Source organism: Parasteatoda tepidariorum, chromosome 8, assembly GCF_982258835.1.
Source record: "Parasteatoda tepidariorum strain Cologne lab strain chromosome 8, Ptep-v5.0, whole genome shotgun sequence".
In the NCBI taxonomy this organism is placed as follows: Eukaryota; Metazoa; Arthropoda; class Arachnida; order Araneae; family Theridiidae; genus Parasteatoda; species Parasteatoda tepidariorum.
In genome coordinates this window covers 17,276,530-17,298,874 of record NC_141762.1, presented here as the reverse complement: position 1 = coordinate 17,298,874, position 22,345 = coordinate 17,276,530, and the positions used below count along the sequence as shown (strand labels likewise).

At 30.6% G+C, this 22,345-nt stretch overlaps 1 protein-coding gene across 1 annotated transcript in view; it reads left to right on the top strand.

Moving 5' to 3' along the window:
* LOC107439094 (synaptic vesicle 2-related protein) overlaps positions 1-22,345 on the top strand; it is a 41,752-nt gene that overhangs the window by 5,419 nt on the left and 13,988 nt on the right. Inside the window, exons 2-6 of the mRNA XM_043047333.3 lie at positions 10,383-10,471; positions 11,862-11,960; positions 14,280-14,351; positions 18,675-18,799; positions 21,671-21,734. Of these exons, the coding sequence (XP_042903267.2) occupies positions 10,383-10,471; positions 11,862-11,960; positions 14,280-14,351; positions 18,675-18,799; positions 21,671-21,734 (449 nt within the window). The remainder of the gene's footprint in view (positions 1-10,382; positions 10,472-11,861; positions 11,961-14,279; positions 14,352-18,674; positions 18,800-21,670; positions 21,735-22,345) is intronic.

The following is a 22,345-nucleotide window of genomic DNA, read 5'->3' as shown; positions in this document are numbered from 1 at the left end:
CCAAAAGCAGTCAAAATGACTGCATTGTGAAATAATAAGTAATGTGTAAAGGAATTTGCTTAAAATTAAATTTTAATATTTTTATATTATTTACAGTTGTATAAAAAGTTATTAGTAAATATTAACAATTACAAAAATTATGTGTTATACAAAAAGTCACAAAATTCTTAGAAATTGTGTCATTATATACATCATTGTTTTTCTATCTGAAATTATAAAGCAGTCAATATGACTTCCTTGGGCTATCTAGTGTTAACCATTTACATGACTGCTTTTTCTAGTCATGTTAAAATAATTCGAATTTTCGGGATTGAGATTAATTTGTAAAAAAAAAATTCATTTAGGTTATTACTTAAATTTATTTTAATTTCGAATAAAAATTTTTTTTTGTACTAATAAACTATGAGACACGATTAAATGAACGAATTCGGAACATAAACGCACAAGAAAAAAATAGTTCCCCTGCCCCACATCTTTACTTGGCACCTCTCCCCCCCCCAAACTTTACTGTGCTATCCATATTTATATAAATAAATTTCCTATACAAAACCTTTTTGGTGTTTTTGAGGTGTTACGGTTACTTTGAGGTTTACTTGAAGTTGACTTTAAAAACAACCTTAAAAAATCAACCTCCCAAAGTATATGAAGTTCTTTTATTCACTTTTGAGGTTGATGGAAATCTACCTCAGAGTAATCATCTTAGAGAGGTAGTTTTTAAGGTATGAATGTTATTTTTTCTGCACATCAAGCAAATAAGTATATTTGAATTGTGAATTATTTTACCCGATTTTAACTAAAAGTATTACTTAGCTATATAGGAGGTTGATTGTATGAGGCGTAAATGAAGTTGAAATTGAGATTTATTGGTGAGGTTATTTTTGGTGCAAAACAAAACCTTATTTTCTGCCTCAGTGTTGTTTTTTACGCCTGTCAACCTCAAAAAATTTCAAAAACACTTTTTTTTTGTTAACGATCCACTTCATTGGTATTTATTTCTCTAGTTTTTGAAGTTATCACGGCTTAAATCACAAGTGGGAAAAACAGCTTCCCACCAACATTTAAAATTTAATGAATTAGGTGGAAAGTATAATTCCTCAGACTTTACAAAGGGAAAAAAATCACCACCAAATGGTGCAATGCTATTTCAATAAAAAATAAGTACCCTCTTATGTATAATTTGTATCATTTTTCAAAGTTGTTATACTATACCAGGTGTTCTAAGAATGACCACCAATTAAAAAGATTTTTTAAGGAAAAATGATTGGAAATAAAAGTGTTCGGAATGATGCGTATTGCACACTAGACCAGTTGCTTATTCTTACTAAGCTTCAATTTAATATGGGAACCCATCAGAAATTTGGTAATGAAAGAGCTGACTTTCTGGCGAAACAAGCAACCAGTCTGATTCCATTTGTGATATAAGCCCCCCAAAATCTTTTTTTAGACTTTCAGCCAGGCATAAAGTTCAAACTGTGTGGAACAAACAATATCAAGCTTCTAAAAATGCTTCACTGACTAAACTATTCTTTCCATCTGTTAATCAAAGACTTAAAAACCAACATTTTTTCTGCAACTTTCATGTGACACAATTTCTCACTGGACAGGGCAACTTCAAGGTATATTTGAAAAGATTTGGCTTAACTTTCAGTGATCTGTGTGATTGCAATATTGGAGGAACACAAGACGTTGAGCATTTTATTTTATTTTATAACCGGCGTTGAACAGCCGACCCAATTTCATGAGTTTACGACTACTTACGTTCAACTCCGTAGCCTTGTAATTTTGAACCAATCCAGAAGACAAGGAAACTCCTGTATCAGTACCCCCAGAGGTATTGATTTGTTGTGGGAACATGGAGGACTTTGAGACTCGACAGATTTAACGTGCATCAGTCACCATTTACTACACGGGGAGTCTTCGGCCGGCGAGGATCGAACCCACGACCTCTTGGATATGGGCCCAGGGCCCTACCGACCAGGCTATCCCGGCCTTGAGCATTTTATTATAAAATGCTCACATTTTGAGAAAAATAGAAAAAAACTTAATAATTTATATAAATTCTCTCAATATTAACTTTCCTCCTCATCTTCGCACTTTAGTGGGACATGAAACCATCTTCAAACTTTTCTGCAAATTCATTGATTCAGTTTTTATTGCAATTTTATAAATCACTTTGTTTTGTATACTATTTTAATATTTCTTTTTTCTCATCCTTTTTGTCAATGTTTTTTATTTTATTTACTTTTTTTAAAATTATTTTCTCTATTATTATTTTTCTTTTCTAAATTTTTCATGCCCCTTTAGTATGTATTTCTGTTTAAAAATCCTACATTGTTTGCTACCATACTTACGTCTGTAAGCCTCGTGTTGTACTTTTTCAGTGGTGCATGAGAAATCATTTTGTTCTTGAATTAAAAAAAAAAACTTATAATATCTTACTGAAAAATATTATTTCTGGTCTGAGTTTTGATGCTAGAGCATGGATTCTCAACCTTTTTAACGTTGCCGCCCCCTTAAGGAGCTAAAAGCATTTCAACGCCCCCCTTTCTGAAAATCCAGTTATTCAGAGCATGGTGACGGAGGGAGGTGTGAATTATTAGAGACAGCATTAAGCAATTTATTAAGAGTTAAATTTGTTTGGTTTAAAAAGAAATAAAGTGTACATTAACTCGATACTTTTATCACGGCAGGTTATCGCAGTCTATTTGTTATAATTAAAATAAATACGGTGATGAAAAAAAATACAACAAAAAAATCTATGCTTAAAAAGAATCATTAATTCTTACTTAGATAATTAAAAAAATACCTAAAATAATTCTTTGTACTAAAAAGTAGCATCAACGAAACATTAGTTTCTTAACGTTCAGTTCATTCTTTTAGTGAGGTGAAGACGCAAGTCCCCTCGCTGCTCAATTTCGAGTTGATTTTTCTTTTCTTTGTGACAAGATCCATAACAGCACAGAATCCACTTTCGAGAAGGTAGGGTGAAGGGAAGGCATTTTAAAATTTTTTATCGATAGTCCGCAGTCCAGGGTAGAGAATACAGATGTTACCTTGAAGTCAAAATTTCTGTGAGACGATCAGCGCTTCATTAATTGAAAGTTCGACCAATTCTTGATAAATCTGAACCTATGTTGTTTCAATATTCACAAAAAGATTCATAACCCAAACACCCATTGACGGACTTCCAGGGAACAAAACATCTTTAGAACGGTCAAAAAAGTCCACGTGCAATGAGTCAAGGCGTTGACAATATTCTTATGCATCATCAGAAGCGAATTTCATCTGCTTGACGGAACTCATTCCAACCAAAATTCTGCTTCCACAAAATGAGTTTTTTCAGAATGGCAGAAATGACTGATTTTGTAGGGATCAAATTGAGCTCGTTGCCTTGAAGTTGCAAATGAATGCCATTAAATTTTACAAATAAATCCACCAAAATCTTTCTTAAATTCTAGCACTCTGTCTCTCACAGCTATATCTCTGTTTTAGAGGAACTCAAGCACAGAGTCGAAAAGATTCCAAAACCTATTGAGACAGGCGCCTTTGGAAAGTCAGAGAATCTCTGTGTGAAGTTGCAAACGATTGAATTCATCATACACAGCTGTCTTAATTATTAATCGTTGAGAGCATTACTGTGAATTTTGTTCACAGCAAATATGACATACTGCAATAACTGATGCAACCGGCCGCTGAGATTTTTTCCTACTAAATGCTGTCTGTGAATCACGCAGGGAACAGCTAAAATATCTGGTATTTCCCTTTTCAAAAGGGCGATAAACAAACGATGTCGATCCTACATTGCAGGAGCTCCATCAGTGGCAATTGACATAATATTCGAAAGAGGAATGTTTTTCTCTGTAAAATAATCTCGGACAGTATTAAAGATAGATTTACCTTTGGCATCTACAATCAAGCTTCTTACAAAAAGCATCGCTTGAATACTTTTTTCTACCTTTACAAACCGGACTACGCCTACAGTAAAGCCTACATTGAATGGCAAGGTTGATTCATCAACTTGAAGGGAAAATTCGTTAGATATCAAAAGTTTTCATAAAGAAAACTTCAGCGTCTTCAGCTATCTCACCATTTCGTCCCCGCACTGTATCGTTGCTTAATGGGATATTTTTGATTACATTGGATGTGGCTGAATGGTGCAAAACTGTTTCTAAAACAACTGGCAGTATCAACTCTGCGCCGATGGTGTGAGCTTTCCCAGAATTAGCAATAAATTTTGATATATTATAAGAAGCTATCAAACCATCGCCGCATTTTTGTGAGGAGGTTGCTAGCAACCCTGAGACCGAATTTGCTTTCAGAAACTCGTGAAAAATGCAAAATCTTATTTTGTTTGTCAGGCTGAGTTTTTTGCAAATGCTCTTGCTAACGGAAAGATTTAATTGTCTCATTACATAAAGTTTTGCTACAAAGTAAACACATGGGCAGTAGAGAGTTCAACAGCGATTGAATCAATAACTTCAAGTACGTGGCACGGTATTGATGACACTTCTTTTTGTTAACCGACATTGTTGGTGGCAGCAAAATACAAACTATGAAACAAAATCAACTATTTCTCCAAATTAATGAATAATTTCTGGTAAAGAACTAATTCGCGCACATACCTGGCCAAATAAACAATGAGATCGAATCGAAACTAGGGAATAAACTTTAAGGAAGGTAACGAAAATCATCATAAGAAACACGGGTAAAATCAATCATTCATACCGAAAGCTCATGCACTTCGATTTTCGCCAAATGGCTTGAATGAGTCAGAGCCATTCGTGAAATAGCCTGAATGAATCAGAGGCAAAAACTACTGATTTATGCGCTGCGCTGTGTTGGTTCGGATCAGAGAATAGGTGTCGTTATAAGTTCGTTTTATTGGTGGTACAAAAGGTGTATCCGATAATCTTAATTTATTATGTTAATTTAATCTTTTTTTCTTTAATATTAATTTTAGATTAATTTTATTTATTAAATAAATTTAATTTAATAATTTTATTTGTAAGTTTTAAAATTAAATTTGAATGACAAAACATGTTCATCGCCCCCCTACAGCCCAAAACAAGTTCATCGCCCCTCCGCATATTCCCAACGCCCCCAGGGGGGCAGTATCGCCCCCGTTGAGAAACAATGCTTTAGAGCTAGATGTTTTACTTATTCGAAAATAATACCCGATGGAATAAATTAAATTCTAAACAAATAAATAATAATAAAACAGAAATAGAATAATTTTTTTAAAAAATGGCATCAATCAATTACATATCCTACTCGAAAATAACATTTTAAAATATGTAAATATCGAGAAATAAGCTCATGATAGAATAAAAAAAAGATTACATAAATATTTTTTTTTTTCCGTATGAATGAAAGTTTCCAAAAACGACTGAAAAAGATAAACTATTTCATTCAAATCTGAGCTGATACACGTCTTTATAAATAACTTTCTAATCAAGCTGTAAATAAAACAAAAGATAATAATCCCCTCAGATAAGATTACAAAAAGTTCTAGTTCGATAAAAATAAACAATACAAGCACGAGCAGATAACAGTTAATCATTCACAATCAATAATACTATTACGTAATTAATTTTTAGTATTTTAATCTGATATAATTGTTTGAGTTCTGTTCCAATTACAATGCATTCATTATAGCTTTATTTAGCGTACATTTGTTTTTAATATAAAAAAGTAAGTGGAATTCAATAAAATAATAATTGGAATTAAGATGTGTTTTTACTTAAATGACTTGTTATAAGACAATAAGTATTGCATGGTTATGTAATAACATATCATTAAGTATCGGCTTTTAACAATCTTTTTAAACTACATATAAAACACACTACACATAATTTGTTTGTAAAAGTACGCATAAATTTTATGCCTGTTAAGAATTTTAATTTAACACATTTTTTACTTTAAGTTTCTATAATTAATTTTCAATTTAAATTTCATAGATTAAATTTAAGAAGTGACTTAAAGTGATTATTATAATTGATATCTCAATGATTAATATTCTTAAATCATTATTTAAGAATATTAATCATTTCTTTGAAAAATGTTTTGCTTCATCTACCTGTATTCATATCTATTTTTTTTGTTACTTTCTTATAAAAGTCTATTACTAAAAAAAATTAATAATAATAATCAAATTATATGATATTGTTTAAAGTAAAATATAAAAAAAAGATTTTTTTGTAAAATCTGCCTTAATGTGCTTTTAGAATCCAAAAAACAAAAAGGTATACTCATTGGGGGTCTCAAATTAATATTCAAGTGAAATTAAAAACAAAAACCTTAGCAAAATCCTCCAATTATGGTCCCAATCGTGGTTAAACCTCCAATTAAATATGTTTTGATCTTCATATGATAACTAATATGATATTCCTGTACTGTTATTTCTGGTTGTTCGAAACTTTTTAATTTTCCAAGATATTCCAATCGAAATTATTTTATAAGTTACAAAATACAACAATATAAAAAATACATATTTTCCGCCCATGCGCAGCATGAAAGAATTAATTAACGATTTTTTCAATTTATAATGATAATTTACTTATTAATTAAAAATTTTAATTTTTGTTATTTTTAAAGTTATTGCAAACAATCATAATACAAAAAATTAGTTTTTTTTTTTACAAAAATGTCCGTCCCAAAAATGTCTCCATAAATATTTAAGCTAAACTTTTGAAATTGTACGCAATTATTGCACACAATAATCAAAGTAATAGATACAAGTTTATTGATTTATGTTCTGTCGAAGGGGGTTCAAAAACACTTTTTTTCACTCGTAATCTATTGCCTTTTCCCCCAAACCTCCAAAAGTTTTTTACGTTGAAGTACGTTTTTTACGTATATGAAATCGCATGACCTAAACACATCTAAATTTATAAAGGGATTCGCTAAGTGTTTTTTGAGAAATTTAAAAAAAGTGTCAAAAACTGAATGTATTTTTTCAGTTATTGTAGGGTGGTGTATATATAATTGTAATAAATAGATTGTTTTAAAAATATACGCATGCTTTTGCCATTCCGTTTTACTCTAAATTAAAGAAAAAAATAGTACTACTTGAAAAAATAAACATATTCTTGATAAAAAAAAATATACATAGTTTATGATAAAAGATTTCTAGTGTGCCTTAGGTATCTTTATGGCAATTTAAATCTACTATATAAGGCAAAAAAATTTAAACATTTGTTAGTTATGAAAAATGTTTTCCCATTATTGTTCTTACAATTTGATATGAGTTCGGAAAAGATGCGGATTTATATCTATAATTATTTCATTTTACAAAAATATGTTTTCTAATTTACATACTGGACGTAACGATTGGTAAAGGAGTAAAGCATAGTTTAAGTCAGAGTTTCTAGAATTATGGGTCGCATTTGGGCTCGCAGCATCTGCAGCATGGGTTACCAAATATTTTTACGCAATGTATCTTATTCGATCAATGCATCTGATTTAATAAATGTATAAATATTCTTATTAATGAAGGTCACATCTTCTAGATGGTTATGATTTACCCAACTCAAAATTTTTGATGGTTTTTCATTGATGGATCAACATAATCATGATGGTAACCATCAATAATTCTATAACGAATCATTATATTTCTTGATGGTAACCATCAATAATTCTATAACGAATCATTATATTTCTTGATGGTAACAATCAATAATTCTATAACGAATCATTGTATTTCTTGATGGTAACCATCAATAATTCTATAACGAATCATTATATTTCTTGATGGTAACCATCAATAATTCTATAACGAATCATTATATTTCTTGATGGTAACCAACACAAGTAACCATCACCTCAATGTAAAAATTCGAACTGATTTGTGATGGCCCATCATAAGAATAGTAACTTGTCTTGATGGTTTGCTCATGTTGAACCATTTCCATCATCCAACATAGTATCTTAGAAATCAAATGTTGGAACGATCATGAACAACCATCAACTCAATGTAGGAACTAATTTACGATGGTCTAACATAAAAACCAAATTGTGTTGACGGTATATTTCTGAGAACCAACAAGAATTCCCATTAACCATCTTGGAAATGCATAGTAAGTTGGAACCATCACGGAACATGCTGGATTGTTGGTCCATGAGAGTCAAAATTCTGATTATTAACAATCATAGTATTAAAGTAACATTTCCAATCATGGAATGACAGAAGTCTGTTGGCATATAAAAAACCATGAACACATAGTGGAAAATGATGAATGATGGTGACTATCAAATGACGTTGGACCGTCATGAATCGCACTGAAACCAACATGAACCATAAAAATTTTATATGACCATCAAGAATTTTGACTCGAGTATTACATATGTTCATTGTTGAATTATTAAGATAAAGTGAGTTTTAAAACTCAAATGCTACAACATAAATTTACTAATAATTGAATAAATTTATAACACCTTTCGCAACCTTGTAAAAATAACTGTTGACTTTTTAGTTTTTTTATAAGAGAACATTTTAATGAAATATATGAATTGATTAAGGAAGATTTAAGCATCTATTTGGATCCATTAGTTTATTCTTTAAAAAAAAAGAACAATACTCATAAAAAAAAGTTTAAAAAAGGAATCAAATGCTTTGTCCATATTTTTAAACAACTGCCATTTTTTAATGCTCGCATATTGAGCTGCGTCCATTTTCGTAAACGTACTTTTTGAAGTGTACACCCTTGTGTAAATTAATTGAAACAAACTCAATAAATTCAGAAAACTAAGAGAAAATGCTATTTTATTTAAATTTATACAAACTCAAAAATTTTTAGTACATAATATGATCTCCACGACACTTTATTAACATTTGGACGCGATTCGGCATGAATTAACGCCGTGATTAGCTTCTCCATAGTAGTACAGTCCATATTTAATAGGCGATTCTTGCATATGGCCCAGAGATTCTCAATTGGGTTGATATCCGGAGAGTTTCCTGGCCATTCCAATGTCTCAATTTGATTCTCAGACATGAATTTCTTGACAATTTTGGACGCATGGCAAAGAGCTAAATCCTGATGAAAAATCCCTGTTCCATCAGGGTATCGTTTCTTCAACTCCGGAACAACTTTTTTACCCAGAATAGTAATGTACTGCTCAGAACGCATCATACCGTCAATAGGCTGCAAAGGTCCAACCCCATTGTAACCGAAACAACCCCAAGACATCTTCTTTAAAAAACACGAAAAAAAAAGTTTGTTTCAATTAATTTGCACAAGGGTGTATATCCATTTTCGAAAAACATATGTCCAGCTGTGTCCAGATTTGAAAAATCGCCGACGACAAATTTTTTTTATCCGAAAATTAAAAAATAGTTTCTTTTTAGAGTAAAACTGTAATACAATGTCTTGTCTTCTGCGTGTCAAACTATTTTGACTAATATACTTGCAAGGGCTTCCATCACAAACTGCATCTCGTTGTTGCTGGAAGTAGTTGCGATTTTGAAACATAGTTTTAGAGTTTTTCTTTCCAAGCTCAGCACCATCTGTTAATGTTACTTGTAACTTATTTCTGTAATTTCTTAAACAGAACAAAGCGAACACTTTCCGATTTTCAACTAGACACTAAAGAGATTATTGTAACATAGGGGAAAATGTTTTTGTGGTTAGAAGTGTACTAAAACATGTGACATACGTATTACATTTCTCTTAAAAACTCCTTCTGGCGAACGATTCAATTTAAATTGGGATATTACATTGATATGATTGTAAATATAATTTATGAAATTTTTTTAAACTCGTTATAAATTCTTTGTATGGGAAAAAAATCCAAAACTTGACCATTTATAGCTATTTTTAAAACTTTTGTCAAAAAATTGTCAGTAAAATAATACAATGGGTATGTTTCAATGAGAAATAAATGTTATCAAAATTTTGCGAATAATTATCGAGACTATCATAGTATTTCTAGGGGAAACTTAAAAGGCTATTCTTAACGAAATTCAAGCGTATTTAAACACAATCTGAAATATTAACTGCTTTTCTAATAATCTTCATTTTGCTTTGATTAACCACGATATTAGATAATCAAATTTTAGTAGAATTTTTTTTTTCTCCTTGCTAAAATACTGATTCTCGGAAAGCTAGTATTGTAATATTTTTTAACGTCATTTTTTAACAAAGACTTTAAAAATATATATTACAGGCAGTTATTATGGAACACCTTGTAAATTAAACAGTCCATTATAACGGAAAAACAGGGACAACTGTAACAAAACATATTAAACTCGTTTCAATTTATTTTTAAGTTTTAAACATAGTAAATTTCTCACTCTCTCCTTTAGTTAGTAAGTAAAGAAGAGTTAAGAAAGTAATTTTAGTAAGTTGAGTTTTGTAAGTTAATTTTCTCTTCCTTTTTTATAGATATTTTTTATTCCATTGATGATGCCGTTAATCGTGCTGGGTATGGAAAATTCCAGATACGTTTACTTATGCTGGCTGGCCTTGGATGGGTGAGTCACACATTATGTTTCAAGAATACCGTTTTTTCCGTACATAAGCTCGTCCATGTATAAGTCGTGCGCACTCTTCTTTGAAAATTAACCTAAAATTCAAACAAAATAAATAAATAACCACGCTATATTCATGGGTAACTTCCTAGACTACCCAGCCATTTTAGTTATCTAGCTACTTTAGTTCTGAAATAACAGTTCATTGAAAGTCCCTAATGCCACCAATTTAAATAATTTCCCCCGTATTTTTATTGAAATATAGCAGTAACCATCAATGATCTAAAATGCAATGTACCTCTTACGGTAGCGGTCGAGTTTGGTATCATTATAAGATAGGTTTTTTAAAAAATATTAAACTAGCCTATTTTTTTCAACCTGATATTATCTTAATTTATCTCCATTTTAAACAACTTGTACGCTATTTTCATTTTGAGATTGCAGCGCCTTCTGTGAACGAAAAGGGAGAACCCTGTCAGTAAAATCGGGGGTAAAATCACCATCAAGGGAAGGGGAACGATTTTAGTATTATTCAATGCATCTCGCTCTTTTTAATTTTTAATTTTTTTATTTCATTAAAATTTATTTTTATATAAATGGTTTTGCGTACTTTAGAAATTATTTTAAAATTTTCAATTAATTTATTGTTCAAAATTTTTTAAAATTTTCTTTCATGCTTTGAGTTTCCTCTTGTTTGTGGATTTGTCTTCACGGCTGCCTCGCCGTAACTCTTCTTTTTGAAATTGTATCTGTTTTCATGGGCTTTAGACAAATTATAATACTTTTCATTATCATAATATGTTAAACTTTTTACAATTATTATTATTTTTTTTAATATGCTTGCCTATTATGTTTGAACACTCAAACTCCTGAATTCTTTTTTCTGAGTAACTAGTACTGTTAGTTTTAAGATTTCACTAAATTCTTTGAGGCCGTCTGGTGTTGCCATTGATCACCACCAAGCCTACCTTTTTGAATTCACTTTTTCTTTTTCTGAGGGGTCACGTGCGCGCACTTAGACTCTACAGTGTTCTCCGGATGCCCCCCTGAGTGCAAACAGCGGCAATACGTTAAATTACTGACTTTGAAATTTAATTTTACATAAACACATATTTTGTGTATTCATTTCACCAATAGTTTCATATTCTTGAATGATCATTTTAGTTCATTGCAGATGCAGCAGTAACCTTCATTTTAGCGATAATAGACTTTATTGCATGTTATTGGGAATCGGTTAGGTGTTAGGTTGCCCAATATGATAAAGACAATTATCAATACAAAGTGCAAAATTACTGACTTTGACATTCAATTTCGCATATGATAAGCGCATATTTAAAGTAATTATTTCAATAAAATATTCATGATTTTGAATCATCATTTTATTTCATTGTAGTTTGCAGACGCTGCGGAAACCTTCATTTTAGCAATGATAGGAGACTTTATTGCTTGTGACTGGGAATTGCATAGGTGGCAGGTTGCTCTCTTAACATCAGTAAGTTAGAATTTGTTTTTTTAATTTTTGATTGTACAAAACATGTCAATCCAACACAACAGAAATTATTTATTTTGTAAAATGTATTAGTTAACATGGTTTTTGAAGCTCTTTCACCAAGAAGATTAAAAAAAGTCACAGTTTAAGTGCTTTGCATTTGAAGAAAAGCTACAAGTTTAAACTATATATAATATCTAGTCGCGAAGAATTGTCTGGGCTTTGGAACGAACGGATAACTTAAATACTTTTATAGATATTTAAAATTCGCCAATTTGGCGACATTTTCCCACCTAGATTAAAACTATAAAAATCCCCGTCTTAGGTTTAGAAAATTTTTATTAGCCCAGATAATGCAGCACTGTAATACGTTTTTAAACATAACAAAATTATATCACTAGCGCTTTTTATTTTCACAAAACTGTGACTTTTCTCCATACTGGCGTTTTGCGCTATTTTCAAGGTAAGTATAGATAGCGCTGACTACAGATTGCCTAAACTCGATCTAACAGTCATGAGTAACTGTTGCAAACTAATAGTAGTTATGAAAATAGCATGAAAAATAGCATGAGTAAAAAGTAAAAAGTTTTGATTTTAAAAAGTAACATGTAAAACGTGTAAGTACTTTAACAAGAGTAACGAGTAAGAAGTAGAAAGTTTTGATTTTAAAAAGTAACGAGTAAAAGTACAAGTACTTTAACACGTTTAAATACCGCGCTAATTTTACATAGCTTGACCCCTCTGGCCAAAATGATTTTTATGTGTTCCATATTGCATTAATTTCTTCAAACCATTTTAGTAACGATAATAATATTAAAAAAATTGAGAGCCGTAAAAATATACTCGAATTATGTGTTTCTAATAATCTTGGCTTCGTCAGTCACCGGTGACCCCCGTGGGGCTACGAACAAACTCAGTACCGATCACCGGTGATCCCCACAGCATTCAACGTGTTAAGCAAGAGTAACGAGTTAAAAGTTTTGATTTTGAAATGTACCGACTAAAAATTACAAGTACAAAACTTAAAAAAAGTAACGAATGTAAAGTACATTTCGAGGAAATCGATAATTAAAAAGTAATCGAAAATTTAAAATGCATCAAATTTCAATTTAAATGTGTAAAACTTTGAAATGCAGGAAAATGTTAAAAAAAAATTCTATTGAAATAGTGAACGTTGATAGAAACCAAACGAGAAATCAACATTTAATGTTTGCATATAAAAAGGAGTTTTAAATTATACTCATTTAAAAACTATTAACTCTTCAGAAATTTTGCTTTTACTTTCAGGATTTTAAGTAAGAAAATAATTTCTTGAACAAATTCGGTAATATTTAAATTTTTGTTTGAAGAAATAAGTAAAAAAAAATCATATGCAGGTAAATCTTTTACAGTAAGGATTTTACGTTCCTTCCCACCAACCGCCCTCCCCTTTTAGGGAAATTGCGATCCTTAAAGATGTTTGAAAAAAGAAGTTAATTGTTAAAGAATATATAATACATTAAATTTATAAATTTAAAAAAAATTTCAGGAAAAAGTAACGATTTCTATCGACATTCTCGTTACAAATACTTGTGCTTTTTCCCAAAAAAGTAACGAGAAAACAAGTAAAAGTACTAAATTTAAAAAGTAACGAATTACAAGTAAAAGTACGTACTTTTTAATTGTACGTTCATTACAAGTAGGAAAAGTGAAAGTATTGCTATGTATGATGACAAACAAGAGTGACTTGTGTGTGCTCATATATATGTATACAAAGTTGCAACGGCTCAGTGGTTAAAGTACTAAACTGTCATTGTGAAGAACTTGGTTCCGATCCCCGGTGGCTGCTTGAAGCCCACCCAGCCTCAAATGGGTACCAGCTTGTCTATAGTGCTATGTACAGTGCTGACCACATAGCCACAACGGGTTGTTGCGAGAATGTTTTACTTTATCTATACTAAGACTTTCATTGGTATTTTTTTTTATACATTTATACTTCCTGAAATTTTCTACAGATGCCGCACGAATCTGAAGTGAGAAAATGGCTTATCATCTAGATTTAAAAATTATAAAGTTGGTGAGAAATATACTTCGCTCGACCTTACAAAGGGTTAATGTATTTTCATATACATTTTCACTTGATTTGGTTGTCTAAGTTTTTAAATTTTTAAATATATACATATATATATATATATATATATATATATATATATATATATATTTTATTATTTGGACATGAGCGTATAATATATAACCTGCCTATGACTTGTTAAAAAAATTTCTAACTGTGTGGAACGAACAACATTTACTATTAAAGACTAATTTTTTGTCTTATACTTGCAGGTAGTATTTGCTGGTATAATGATAGGTAGTCCGATTTTAGGTACAGTAGCTGACGTGTATGGAAGGAAAATGGTAAACTTTCTTTTTTGTTTAATTCGAAAATTTATTTTATTAAGCAAAACTGCAATAAAGATCATAAGAGCAAAACACTTTAAGACGCACTATTTCGTTTATCCATTTTAAGTTTCGTTAAATAAATTTATATTTTTCTGTTTATCTGATTCGATACTTCTAAATTTCGAAGTTCGAGAAAATTACATTTTTTTTCCATTTTTCAACTTATTGCTAAGTTTAGTATTATTGTCTTATTTATTATTTTATTTTAATAAATCATAATCTGAAAACTTAATTTTATTCAAAATTTAGATGACGAATTCTTAAAAAACTGCAAAAAAGATAATTTTAAAGAGCCAAACATTTTTAGACGTACTATTTCGTTAACGCATTATACGTTTTTTTTGCATAAATTTCCATCTTTCTGTTTATCTAATTCGATGCACCAAAACTACGAAGTTTGTGAAAATCACGTTTTTTCTTTCATTTTTCAACTTATTGTTAAGTTTATTATTATTGTCTTATTTATTATTTTATTTTAATAAATCATAATCTAAAAATCTAACTTTATTCAAAACTGAGACGACGAATTTTTTATTTTAAAATTTAACTAGCCAACGATGGCGATGTTAATGATAAATTTGCACAACTCATTGCTTTTAACAAAAGTTGGAAGAAAAAAATTGTCATGAATGTTCAATGATGTGCAAAAATTTACCCTGTTAACAGTTACAGAACATCGCTATAAATAAATAAAAAACATGCTATCATAAACTAATTAAGTACTCTAACTTGATAAGACGGAATTTCTATTGGTATTATATTCAATGACATTAAAATTTTTTGATCAGTGACAATTAAAATCTACACGCGAGCGTTTCTTAATTATGCTTTCATTTAGACTGATTCATTATGCTTACAAAATATTATGGCAGTTTATTTTAAGGAATAGTATTCCTTAAAATAAACTGCCATAATATTTTAATGATAATTAATATTCCATCCAATGGCTCATTAGTTAATGTTCATATAAATTACTACTATTTAATGTATATTTTTTATGCAAAGTCTATGAAACATAATTCATCTGTCATCTCGAAATTCTATCAAGCAAATAATTATTTGCGTTTTAACCCGGGACAACGCGTACCTTCTGAACGAACGTTAGGATGCGAGGGGGGGGGCAAGGAATGACCCCAAATAAAATTCATTAATTCGCTGCAAAAAAAGAAGAAGGAAAAAAACCCTGATAATTTTTATTTAGAATTAATCTTGGAATTTTTCTTAATAAATCTTAAACTTTGAATATGTATTGCTTAACTATTTAAAACTTTTTACTCTTCATTTTTGTTATAAAATTAAATAAAACATAATATTTACTTCTCTGAAAATTAGTACATAAATTATTATATTCTACTATATATGATTGTATTGATTGATAATATTATATATGTTCGTTTAAATGCAGATAAAGTGATATTTATTTATACTAGTGGGCTGCACCCCCTGCTCGCTAACGCTCGCCAACCCCCGAAAATTTCTACGCAATCTTATATGGTTTGTCTCGCAAACCAAGCTCGCTTCGCTCGCTTCTAACTTAGGTACATTTCAAATGCACAAAATACTAAGAATTCAAATCCATATAACAACTTTTTTTTAAAAGAAAAATTACATCTTTCTAGTAAATACTAAGTCATTAAAATAAATTTGAACTCAAATAAATGACATGTAATTCGTTAAACCTATTAGAAATGTGCCATAGTATAAAATCTTAAAGCGTAACAGCACGACTGAGACTCATTTTTCAATGAATAACTAATAACAATAATAAAACAAATAAATTCGTGATATGAATCAAAAATCGTCAAATAAATTCGTAATACATAAATTCGTGAAAAAAAGCGCTTTCGACAAAATACTAAAATAGAGATCTATCTACAACTGCCTGTATGAGTTTGCCGCAGCTGATAGGGCGAATTTCGGAAGAGATCACATTGTGAGAATGCTCTCTCTGGTTATTTCAGTTTCCGTTTTTAAAAGCGCTATATGTTGAGCCAGCTCAACTAGATTTGGCATGTGACATTTTTAGCGGCAATCATTGTCGATTTTCTAGCGTTGCCATTCGGGGAGTTGTAATGAAGCTTTTTTTGTCGCCGTGTAAGAGAAATATATATATATATATATATATATATATATATATATATATATATATATATATATATATATATATATATATATATATATATGTATATATATATATTATGTTTCCTCGGAGACAACTAGACTACACAGAGAAATTTTTTATGTTCAGTGAAACAATAAAATCGGACACAAATCGTTAGTTCCAGTAGTTCACGATATCTCCGAGTAAAACATCGATTTGATGAAGATTACAAATTTTATTTTGGTAATTCTAAGCAAAAAATGTGTAATATTTGAACTTGTAGTTCATGATTAAAACTCCAATTAACTGCACTTTTGTTGATCACTAATAAGTTGCATATCAAGGTCTTTGATTCTCACAGTTAGGTAACGTCGTCGGTTTTCTTATAGAAAATAAGCGGATTGTCGTTAGAGAGTAAGGCTTATCTTGTAGTACTTATTGAGGCAAAACTTTCATGAACATTGTAAACAAGAAGAAATCACTTTTACGAATGAAAAATTATATATTAACACGGCGAGTCGCGATGGCTCAGGGGATAGAGCATTCGCCTTCCAATGGGGTGAAGAACCGGGTTCGAATTCCAGCGAAGGCTAGTCGATACGAATCCGCATCCGGCTTGCACCGACTACAGTGCTGACGTGTAATATCCTCAGTGGTATCACGGGCTAGAGTCCCTTTGCCGTCAGGCTAACCGCGGGAGTTTCTCGTGGTGCTCCTCTCCATCTAACGCAAATGCGAGTTAGTTCCATCAAAAACTCCACCACGATGGCAAATTTCTCCCAATATATTTGATCCAGGAGTTTCTTTATCTTCTGGATTGGGTTCAAAATTATAAGGCTACGTAGTGAAATACTAGTAGTCGTGAACCCAAAAAGTGGGTCGATTGTTCAACGACGGTTATGATATAAAAATAAAAAATACTAACACGGCAGCCAGCAGAAATAAAATGATTTATAGACTAAGATGTAAGACGTGCTGGATCATTTTATGACTCCAAGAACTGATAAAAACGTCTATTTGGGGAGGGAAAATGCCGGAAATTCCAGCTCACAAAAGGTAGATTATGATGGAAAACACAGCTACTAATAAAAAAAGGGATGAGGTGTTTAGGCTGTTAGGAATCAGAACTTAACGGAATGCATGGGATGATAAAATTGTCCCTTCGCGTCCTCCCAGGTCAAGAAAGGTTTCATTAAACAATTTCCAAATGAATAATTTTAATAGATTGAAATGGAAAGATATACTTGATAACGTAAAACTTAATATAAAACTTCAAAAATTATGAAGTTGGAAAAAGTCAACAAGTTTTTAATAGACGCAGATATTCAAGACTGTCGAGAAGCGAAAAACAAAACAGATTTGTGAAAGACAATGTAAAGTTGCTAACAAAAAATTTGAAAAAAAAAAGAAACTAGAAAAGTCCCGGCAGCCGAAAGGAAAATTATGGCAGATTGTGCAGTCTGCAGAGATAATAAAAAAAATTGTGCCATAATTCGAAGCAATTTTTGTGGGAGATAAAATGAAATTTACCATTGTAAAAATTGTTAGGAATAAATATATAAAGCTGTGTAGAGCTGTGTTTAACAACAACAAAAAATATATGGTGAGTGATATTATGCATTAACTACCAAAATCTAAAAAAATATGATAAGCTATTTTGAATCCCAGTGATTTTCAGTACTAATAGGATCTAAATTCAAATTTAATTCTGTTAACGGGGCTGGAAATGGCTTTAAATATGAAACCGGACACAGTGAAGTCATTTTCAGTCTTGTTAATAACATTGAGTTGCGAAAAGTGCAAACTATAACAAAGGGTATTCTGTAAAAAAGGAAAGGTGATGAAATGGTGATATCCACTAAAGTCAGAGCTAAAAAAAGAAACGATTAATAGAGCACACCTAATGTTAATAGGACCACATTTATCTGAAGAAAGCGAAACCTCTAGAGATGCATTGACTTCCAAAGACATGCATTTACATGCAGTTTACCATATTACATTCGAATATCACCATAATGTTGCTGTTTACTGTTTCTCGCATTTCATGTCTAGGTATATATTGAAAATGTATAATTAAAAGTATTGTTTTATATTTCTTATTGTTTTATGTTGTTTATTTTTTTATGTTGTTTATTGTTTCATGTTATTTATTACTTATGGTCATATTTTATAACCAGGCACTTACAGTGTCAGTTGTTCTGCTGTTCTCTTTTGGTGCTATAAGTGCTGCTTCCCCTAATTACACCTGGATGGTTGTTTTTCGGACATGCATGGGATTTGCTCTTGCCGGTGTCGGACAAGGGTAAGAAATCAATTTTATTGAATAAATACAGTGAAGCCTCAAGGAAAGACCACCTCCTCTATTTACGACCACTTTTGTGAGGCACGGGATTTTTTGCCATAGACTTTGTATTGAGGAAAACCTTTAGGATAGACCATTAAAACCTCCCCACCAAATGCAGAAAAGGTCAAATAAAGAAATACGAAAAAATATCAACAAAAAAAATAACAAAACACAATTCGAATGTACTCAAAATATTTGTGAGTGGTTCTTATTTAAAGAGCTCTTTTTGGCGATCTTTGAAAGAGATTGACAACCTAATGTTACAGTCCGAGTATACTAAAGACGATGTTATCAATGATTTAGCTTTGGAGTTATAAGTTAAATTAGAAAATAAAATTATTTTAGAAAGAAACTAAGCCTCTCAAATAAATCTCTCTTCTTTTAAAGTAATAATTATTATGATATGAAATTAAATGCAATTTTAAACAAAAAACATAATTGCTTATTTATTTAAAATGGTTCTTTCGTTCATAATTGGTTAATTTGCTAAATTTTATTCATCGATCCGGTTTTCATGACGCCAACACAAGTGGCATTTCATATTATGTTTGAATAGCAATTCACTGTTATTACGTGTTGAATTTAACACGTTGAATGCCATGGGGATCACCGGTGTCCGGCACTGAGTTTGTTCATAGTGACAAGGGGGTCACCGTTGACCGGTGAAGCCATGATTATTAGAAACACATAATTCGAGTAAATTTTTAATGCTTTTAATTTTTTTATATATTATTATCGCTACTAAAATGGTTTGAAGAAATTAATGCAATATAGAATACACAAAAATACACAGAGAAGCCAAGTTGCTCCGGACATCGAATAAATATTTTCAAGTGGTAGTTTATTAATTGTGATTCTTGGTTTAATAAATTCAATTCAGTAGATTTTCATCCACCACTATTTTTAAACAATTCGTTGGTTTATGTAATTCTCCACTTTTTTATTTCACCTTTAACCCCTTGAGGACGGGTGATTCAGAAAAGCATTCGTACCAAATCAGAATCAAGTTGCAATTAAATAAAAAACGGTAACTTAAATGTAGTCGTTGCTAATTTGACAGACTTACTTTGCTTTTACTTTAATTATTGTTGGTTTAATCCTATATATATAAAATCAATGTTAATTCAAAGCATAACTAAATAGTTTTATTTTGAATGGTGAATTAAATAAATCAAACTATTATAACTCCGCCAACAAATAAATTGCTAAAGAAATACTTTGATTACCAGCTTTATATTTTTTCCCTGATTGATACGGTTTTATGCTGTCATGTATTTGTGACAGTCGGCGCGAAAGGGTTAAAAAAACTAGCAAAATCTGTCTTATATTTTCAAATTTAGTTTGTAGTTATTTACCGTTTGACCAGACGGGCAAGCCATGTAAGATTAGCGTGGTATTCAACGTGTTAAGGTTTGAAGAAGTGATAGATGTTAAAATATAGATTTAGACATTAGAACATTCACTGTTCTAATAATTCTGTGAATGTTCTAATATCTAAAGAAAAATTCGAGTTAGAAGCATATGGTTAACAATAAATTGTTCGAAATTAGACTGACTATTTTTAAAAATGTATAACTGGAATACAGCTTTAGGTTATTGAAAAAAATGGGTAGAAATATTATGTGACAGGGTATAAACATTTCTCCCGGCAATCTTGCTTTTAGTTTAAAAGTTTTTCCACAGATGGTGTTGCAAGTAGTGAGCTTGTAAATCAAGGAAAGTCTATTAAAATTCACATCAAAGTTTTTCGAACCTTAAAGAAGGAAAATCACATAACGGTATTCTCGAAATTTCTCCTATCAGCCACAATCTCATGCCGTTATCGGAGAGCAAAGAAACGTAAAATTTAGTAGAAAAGTCACACAAAGTCAAATTTTGTGAAGTAAAAGTAGGAACTGTGGAAAAAAAATCTGTGCTTTGTTTCACTAACTTGATTGCAAGAATTGCTTTTTAATCTTAACGTTTTTCCTGTTACCAATTTTTGAAAACGTTGGACTTTTAAGTGGAAACTTTTAAGTTGAACGTGTGGAACAGCATTCCAGTATTCCGTGCAAAATAATAATTTTCTGTTGAGCAAAACAGTGAATGACTTCTAAAGCTCGTTCCACAGTATTATGAAGGAAAAAAAAACGCTTACACGCAATGAAAAATCGGATGTTTTGTTCCACTCAATGCTTAAATGATCTCAACTTAGATTATACTTCTCTCGAGAAATATTTAATCGATTTTCAATAGCTTTTTTTACGCTGCACTTTTAACGACTGGTCCTTTTTTTCTAATTTTTAAAATATAAGAAAATTTTTGGTCGATAAATTGACTCAAGAAATAATCAATGACTGAAAATTAAAAAAATAAAAAACAGCGTGTTAAAAATGTGTAATTTTACACAATTAAATATAAATTTCTAATAAATCGACAAAATATTATCCAACCTATGGGTTAACCCTGACCCTCCTTATCTTTAACAAAATAAGGGACATTATATAGGAGAACCATAAAATATTGCTGTAAGTGTCTGAAAAGAAATGAGCAAAAATTAAGTTTACTGAGCACACAACTGTGAAACAATTGTGAAACAGTGTATGTATTATTGCTTATAAGCAGTTGGCCTGAATGTAGATCATCATGAAAAGTATTCACGAAACCTTTTACACCGTGCCATTGATTGCAAAAATAAAATAAGAATAATTTAAAAATATAAAAGTACACATTCCATTTTTTCCATTATCTTTACAGAATATCAGAAACCGTAAGTAAACATATTTTTTTAAATATTTTTTTATGTCTTTATTTAATACATGATTAAAAACAATTTTCTAATTTTTGCAGTTTGACACTTTGCAGTGAGTACTGCCCACCAAATATGAGAGGAAGGGCTGGTTTCTACTTGTGTGTAGGTAATTTATATGATTTTTTTCGTATACTCATTTTAAAATGCATTCACATACTATATACAAAAAAACATACTCTCTTATATCAACTAGTATAAAATCTGAAAACATTTCGAACAAAATTTAAGGCATTTTTGAATAATTCAGATATGTTTTGTTACATATGTTTTTCTATTTTTTTTTATCTTTCAACTCAAGTCTTTTCATTCGTTTTGGTTTTTAGAAATATTTTCAATATTTGTGGATTCGAATTGTATCTGAATTATTTCTTGTAGATGGGGTTTGAAGACTATATATTGTTTAGCTGAAAATCCCAACTAAGAGGGAGACATTAGTTGAACAACAACTGTTTCAAGACATTCAGTTATTTCATTTTCAAAAGAATGATTTCCTTCTTTAAAGTATATTTCACTCAGGCTCTTCTGAGTAGAACTGTCCATTTCTTCTTTTTTAAAAATGAAATATTGTTAAAAATGCATACTCAAATCTTTCAGTTTTGAAAATAAGATCATTAAACTGATCATGAAACCCAGCAACCAGTTAGAGAAAATTTTAATGGAAGAGTGTCGGTAAAATAGTTGCCGCTCAGTAGAGAGCGATCCATTATTTGGCG